This window comes from Myotis davidii, unplaced genomic scaffold (genome assembly GCF_000327345.1).
Source record: "Myotis davidii unplaced genomic scaffold, ASM32734v1 scaffold337, whole genome shotgun sequence".
In the NCBI taxonomy this organism is placed as follows: Eukaryota; Metazoa; Chordata; class Mammalia; order Chiroptera; family Vespertilionidae; genus Myotis; species Myotis davidii.
This window is the reverse complement of record NW_006288250.1, coordinates 1,640,681-1,648,340: the sequence shown is the minus strand read 5'-3', so window position 1 is coordinate 1,648,340 and position 7,660 is coordinate 1,640,681. Positions and strand designations below refer to the sequence as shown.

The window sequence follows — 7,660 nt, the reverse complement described above, 5'->3', positions numbered from 1 at the left end:
TGAGACCCTGTGGGCTCAAGAGAAACGTCTGCCCGCCACTCCCTTAACTTCCTAGAAGAATTTGGATTAGGGGCCTTGCTCATAATATTATCAGAGATAACCTTTAAAAAAAAAAAAAACCCCACTATCTATATGGCAGGAAAAACACGAATTACCAAACATCTGCTCTTCTTATTGTCCTGCAATGACCCTTTGAAGCCCCAAGGTGCCTTACCTCAAACTTTGTTCAAAATGCCATGCGTGCCCCATTTTAATCGTCTCTGACTCTCTTACATATGTGGGGTTCCCGTGTGTACATATGTAATCAAACTTGGTCATTTTCTCTTGTTAATCTGTCTCAATTTAATTATCAGACCAGCTGAAAAAAAACAGGAGTTTTCTGCAATGACCCTTTGAAGCCCCAAGGTGCCTTACCTCAAACTTTGTTCAAAATGCCATGCGTGCCCCATTTTAATCGTCTCTGACTCTCTTACACATGTGGGGTTCCCGTGTGTACATATGTAATCAAACTTGGTCATTTTCTCTTGTTAATCTGTCTCAATTTAATTATCAGACCAGCTGAAAAAAACCAGGAGTTCCTTCCTCCACCACAGTAGATATGGTGATAGTGTTTATATGCCTGAGGCCTTTAGGCCATCCCGGCCTCATCCTTAGAATCTTTCTGTGCTTCTATTTGACACCAGAGACTAAGAATGAGGGAATGGCTGGTTGTGAAATATCAAAGCGCCATTCTCTGGGTCCTAGACATGTGATTTGGAAATAGGTGGGAACAGAGTAAAATGCCCCGAGCAGGAAGTTGAGCTTGTGTCCCTGTCTCTGTGGAAAGTCTACTATCATCTTATCTTCTCCCATACACCCCACTCCCCCCAACAAGCCCTCTGTGCTCTGAATAATTTAACTTCTTGGTATTAGACTTTTGGTGTAGTCCTTTTGATGTGGGCCTGAAAGATTCTCTTCTATTGCTTGTCCAAAACTAGCAGGGGCTTCCTAATGTCACAACTTTAAACTACTTAACCCCATTCAGTAAGTTTTTTTTATTCTGAATACTTTCAGATTAAATATCAGAATTAATATAAGCATACATATGTATATCTATGTCATGCTCTCTCAAACTTGCTATTCCTTCCTTTTGCGCTCTTCCCCATATTGTTCACATGGATGGCTTTTTGTCATCCTTCAGGTCTCAGCTTACATGTCACTTACTTGAAGAGACTTGCCCAATCTAATTAGTCACCTCCTACTTTCTCACAGAAACCCTGTTTTCCTTAATACCATGTATCACAAGACTTCATATATTTACTGTGTTCATTCACTTAATTCTGTCTATTCCACTAGACTGTAAGGTTTTCAAGGGCAGGGGCCTTGTTTGGTTCACTCACGTTTGTAGTGCTAGGGCCTAGCACAGTGGCTGACAGAGTAGGCGCTCTACAAAAAACGGATCAATAGCCCTGGTCAGGGTTGCTCAGCTGGCTGGGGGTCCTATGCACCAAGAGGTTGGCTCAATCACCAGTAGGAGGCGAGCAAAAGGCAGTCACTAGATGTACTCTCACATTGATGATTCTCTCCCTCTTCCTTCCTCTCTCTCTCTAGAAATCAATAAATTATTCTTAAAAACACACACACATGATAAATAGATGAACGAATATTGCCTTGGTTGCTTCACTTGTACCTTCGACTGCATTTTAGTTCTTTCTGCACTGCAACCCGGAAGGGAATAGGAGAAATTTACAACGCCCCTTCCCTTCATCATCAAGCACTGAGGTGGCAGTTCCTTTGTTGAGAAGCTGTTGGCTTCTCCTGGGCGGCTGTCACATACCCAAAGGTGCACAACAATTCTATTAGTAATAGTGTGACTGAGGCACTCAGGAGAGCTGTCAGAAATGCTTTCAAAGTTACAATCACTGGGTTCTTGGACATTCGAGACTATTAACCACTGCCGTTTACGATGAACAATTAAGTGATGTTGAATGAAGTGTGTGTGTATTTTTTTGCATGACGAACCAAGGCATCTAACACCATTTCTCTGAAGGGAAATTCAGATATTACACAGCCTGCCTTCCTTCCTTGAGCTCCAGGAAGCTGAGCCTCTTGCAGCAGCAACTCTGACCAATGGGGGGCGGCAGCATCTCAGTAACTCACTCTCTGAAGACTTGTAGGTAGGAGGAGAAAGAATCGCGGTCAAAACCTTTTTGACTCCATCCGCTCTCCGTAGCGCCTTAACCCGCTCGAGTTTCAATGCGCGCTGTTGTTGGACGAAGCTGAGTCCAATACACCGCCCGCTGCTCTCCTGATCATGGCTTCTCCGAGTTCCTTCACCTACTACAGCCCTCCATCTTCCTCCCCTGTCTGGTCAGAGCCGCTGTACAGCCTGAGGCCCGAGCACGCGAGGGAGCGGTTGCAGGACGACTCGGTGGAAACAGTCACGTCCATAGAACAGGTGAGATGACAGGACTAGGCGAGGCGCCCGCGCGGGGGCTTCTGGGAGTGGGAGTCCCAGCCGGTGGGCCGCCCGTGTGCGGAACTTATTGCGGAACTACAGTTCCCAGAGTGCAGCGCGGAGCCTCCCTTCTGGGGAGCTCCGGGCGCCAGGGCTTGGTCTGGGGAGTGGAGCGTTTGTGGGTTGGGGTCGTTGTCAGGATTGGGCTTGGAGGAAAGCACAGTCCCTGGGTCCCCTCTGCCTCAGGAAGCGGAGAGAATCATGTTCTGTGCTTGGAGGTCAGAAGCAGCCCGGGCGGGTCAGACAGCTCACTCCATTCCGCCGGGACTTCTGGAGGTTCTGGGATGGATAGTGCAATCTCCCCACCCTACTTGTACTTTGGGGACAAAGTGAAAGAGAAACCGCCAGGCGGAGGTCATGTCATGTCACGATCTGTTTATTTCTGCCTCCAGTGCCAGGCTTGGGGCCTGCCTCGCGGGTGGGCACTGTAGCCATTCAATCATTTGAGCACCAGCAGTGTGTTGGACACAATGTTAAACGCTGGAAATACAAAGAAATAAAACAGCGCCCGACCATGAGCATGTCACAGCCTGCTTGGGGAAGACAGACAGGAAAACAATATAGTTTGGAAAGTGTTTACAATAAAAGTATACATTTTAACTACTTGCCATCCATTCACTGAGTCCTGGAAGTAGGATGGGACCTATCACGTTGAAAAGTGTTTTAGGAATGAGTAGTGAGCGGTAGTTTTTTCTTTTCTTTTCCCAACTGTTCCCAAGTAGTTGTGAAAATGTTTACCCATCTGTCACTACGAGAAGTGGTCAGGATGATTCTGTGCAGCACTTACAAATAAGCGTCAGGCTGCTTACTAAAATAGTTCTCGTGGAAATCGCAGTCTCCAGGCTTAACCTGGGAGGGACCTGCTTTGACTTTCATATTTGAAGTTGGAAGCCCCCATTAAGGCAAAATTAGTAGTGATAGTTATCATATTATGTATTATGGCTATAAATACAATTATAAGTTAATAAGAAAAACAAAGGCTTGACTATACAATTATACACATAGTAGCAGAGAGAATATTATAACTGGAGATTTATGCTTCATGGATTTTAGGGTAGAAAAGGAAACCCTTATCTTTTGACTCTAGGTCCACCAGTGTGTCCTTTTCAGAGCTCTTTTGCAACAGATGGCAAAGAACTCTCCCATCAATGAAAAACCTAGAGCGTCTTTGCAGTTGTCATAAGTGATGAATTTTTGAGTTGAGATCAAGCCTTTTTCTTTGTATCTGACCTAAGACTTTTGGGTTATCTTTTATGTAATTAACTGAATTGACCCAGCACACAAGGCTATGGGTAGAATGCTAATAGAGAAAAGGGAATAGAAATTGGTCTGTATATTTAGAGGTCAGAACAGAGACTTCCATGGTGAGAGAGGTAAGTCAAAAAAGGAACATTTGTCAGGCGCCTTACTGATCTGCTCTTTTTCTTTTTCTATACTTTTTCTTCTTCTTCTTCAGTAGAGTGCCCCTGCTTAGCCCTAAGGAAAACACCAGTGCCTCTATTCTAACTACCTACGCATAAATGAGTGATGCAAAAACAGATGCAACAAGGTTCTGGTCTGCAAAAGGACAGGCCAAGGCCTGGGCCAGGAGTGGAAACCAAGTTCTGATTCAGAACATAGGTTTTACAGGGTGTCTTTCAAATGTAGGCCCAACTGTGAGGTAGATGGAAAAGAAATATTTTGTTTCCTTTCTATGTCATATTCCAGCTCACATTTTAAAAGTCTAAGATAAAGAGTTCTAGATAGTGGGGAGATCATACAGTATCCCATTTTCATGGCTGCCTCAGTGTTTTCATAGTCATCATAATATCCATTCATTGCATCCAGCACTGTGCTTAAGGCTCTCCACACATTGTATCATTCAATCCTTACACATTTTACAGGTGAGAAAACTGAGGCTTAGAGGAATACTAGGTTGGTAGATTAATAATGATATATTAATAAATAGCAACCTTGCTAGGAGGAGTTGTTTACAGAATATACTACTTCTATTCTTTTGGTTCTGACTGAACCGTTTATTCATAGGGATTTACTCAATTTTGTGCCATTGCCAATAAAAACAAATGCTTAAAAAAACAAACAAGCAAAAATCAAATGCTTGTCATCTGCTTTCTATCTGATTATCAGGAGACTTTATTTGTTAAACAGCAATTTGATAATAGGAGTTAAACCTGTAAATCGTGGAAAGAGCCCTTAGTTATGATTCCTTCTGTTTTATTTATTCATTTTATTTTAGTCAACAAATACTTGAGTGCCTTCTATGTGTCAGGCACTGTTCTAGGCACTGGACATAAGGCAGTGAACAAAAGGGGCCAAGTTGATGGCATTATGAAACTTTTGTTCTAGGCCAGGAGGCAATCATTAAAAAAGGGGAAACTGTTTACCTACCTACTTCCCTACCTACCTACCTACCTACCTACCTATCATCTATCATTTATTAGGTATGTTAGAGAGGAAAATAAAGCAGAATAAGGGAAACAGAGTATGCCAGGAATGGATAGGGTGGAAGCAGGGATGGTTTTTATATAAGATGACAAGAGAAAGCCTCTGATACGACATTTTGGCTGAAACCTGAAGTGAGGGCACAAGCTACGGGAGTATCTGGGTATTAGCTTCTGTTTACTTCCCCAGATTCACTCTACGCTTCCCCCCACCCCCTCCCTCTGCTCTGTAGATGTGCCCAGAAGGTGGGCCTGCATTGGCAGGCTCCCTTGCCTTATGGCTTCTGGTTGTATTGGGCCATGTGGAGCATGGGTAGGGGATGACAGAGAGGGAGAAGAATGAGATCAGCATATTTATTCCCTTCCTACAGGACGGCACGAGCTGTATCTCTAGACTTAAGGTCACATCTCCTATCAGGTGCCTTCTCCACGCAGCTCTCTGTGTCCATCTCCTTCTCTTCACACCTGGCCTCGGAGGGGATCAAGCACCCCCGTGTCGCCAGCCCCCAGGCACTGCACTCTCCTCTGTGGTTTCTCTACACCTGCCCATGCCTGTGTAACGCCTTCCTTTATAAACTCTCCTCAAAGCACCCACTTTGAATGTGCCATCTGTTCCTACCAGACTGATCCATGATGGGAGGGTTTTGACACACTCTGACTAGCATTTCATCAGGCTCGTGCAGGCCACTGTTGAGAAATAGATTGTGAGGCGGACAGGGTGCCGGGAATTTAGTTAGGAGGCTGTTGCAATACTGCGGGTGATGGATGATGGCTGCTTAACTCGGGGCTACGGGGCTACAGTAGTGGAGCAGTGGTAGTAGAGTGTCTTAGGTCAGGTCCTGGGTATTTTTTGAAGGTGTCCACCTTGACAGGTGTTTTACTGATGGATCTGATGCTTGGAGCACCTTTTGTAACTCCAGAAAGCCAGGCAGGGTTGTGTTGTTAGTGGTCGCCTTCCTGTTTGTGCCACCTGCAGTCACCCCATTGCAAACACTCTGCGGTTCAGGTCAGTAGGTTAAGCTGGTACAGTCTCAGCGGTAGCAGGCTTGCCAGAAGCAGCTGTGTGCTGAAGGTACCACTCCTGTTTTGTTTTTTTTTCTCTCGTAGTTTGCCTTTGAACAGAGGCAAAAGCATCCTCCACCTGAAATGGCATGATGCCATTAGACAACCTTCAGTGACATGACCATGAACTCTGAGGGGACTCTAGAAGAATTCTTAGGTTTAGTCCCTGCCCTCAGAATTCTTTTCTCTGAGGGCGCGGGGAATATGCCTGAAGCAATCACAGAATAGCTTATAAACTGCATTGCATGAGGATTTCCGGGGGTGGAAGCTAATCTGTTGTGGGCTGAGACCATCAGGACAACTTCCTTTCCTGGGACTGGGCTGGGTTGTAAAGGATGGGGTTGGGGGTGGGAGAGCCCTTCCAGTGGAAGGAGCCGGTGTGAAGGAAGACTCACCAGGAATGAATGGAGGGTGAAGTGGGCTGTGGGAGAAAATGAGGTCAGGCTGGGTGGGGCTGATGGGGGTGGGGCCGGATGGAGGGCCAGGCTGAAGAGCTGGCTTGAAGTGAGAGGCATTGCACCACTGCAGTTCCTGAAGGAAGAGCACGGGGATCCAGGAATGAATCCTGAACTCCTGCTGTTGACTTGTTTCCAGTTAGAGTCTCCAAAAGATTATTGAATGGGGGTGGGACAAACCACTAAATATGATCAAACTGACCAGTTTTTGTGTGCATCTAATAGAAGAGAAGAGAGCTCTGCTTGGTTAAGTGGTCAGTAGGCTAGCTCTGTGAGTCAGTTTTATTAAATTCCGCATATACCATATTGCCCACAGTCAGGCAATTTCAAACATCGAAATTTCCCCCATTTTCCCTATTAAAAAGTCCCCCAAAGTGTTTTTTGGTCAAGTTGAAAAAACATGTACTTTTAGGTATGTAGACAAACAAATCAAATGCCTACTTAAAGTAAAATTTCCTTTTTTTTTGGCAGGGGAGCGGGGGGAGCAAAATTTACATTTTAAAGTTAGGTACATATACCTATAATCACATACACTCTATAAAATCACACTAATTTAGAGATATGTTTTTTCCTCCTCCTCTTATTCATAGGATATTTTTCTTCAAACTCCTCACATCCGTATTTGACCTTAGTATTTTTATCATTACTGGAGCCACATTTCGGATTAGCTAATATGTTTGTCCAGACCACACTTTCAATTTTTTTTGAGATTCGCCCCTTGTGAGTATGGGTAAGATATTGTCATTGACTATTTTATTACAAGTTACAATTAGAATTTTCTTACAATGTGTCCAGTCTGTGCACACCTGTGGTCGCCACAACTTAACCATGCTATTACTTTTTAAAGTAATGAAAATCTTACAATGGCAACTTGCATGTGGAAGTGTGAGTTCATAGCCCAGGAATAACTACTAAATCTGTGTTTAATTTGTCTTCTTTTGCTAATATCATCAGTTTAGCTCTATAAGTAGTCAAAACCAGACCTTATTTTAGGCCGATGTGTCAACCCCAATGGAACTTTGTATTTAAGATAAAGAATTGAAAGAACTCACTACAGCAAGAGTTACTTTGTAAAGATTGCTTATAAAGTGACTTGTTTTTTCTGACAGGTATTTTTTTTCTTTTTAAAAAATTTATTGTTGATATTTTTACAGATGTCTCCCATACCTCCCCCCGCTTTACCCCCTTCCAGTCAACCCCTCCTC

At 44.1% G+C, this 7,660-nt stretch overlaps 1 protein-coding gene across 1 annotated transcript in view; it reads left to right on the top strand.

Annotated features, from left to right (window-relative positions):
• Nucleotides 1–2,062: 2,062 nt before the first annotated feature.
• Nucleotides 2,063–7,660, top strand: part of LOC102751880 (protein farnesyltransferase subunit beta) — a 68,134-nt gene continuing 62,536 nt past the window's right edge. The window contains exon 1 of the mRNA XM_015561555.1: nucleotides 2,063–2,437. Within this exon, the coding sequence (XP_015417041.1) occupies nucleotides 2,294–2,437 (144 nt within the window). The 5' untranslated portion in view covers nucleotides 2,063–2,293. The remainder of the gene's footprint in view (nucleotides 2,438–7,660) is intronic.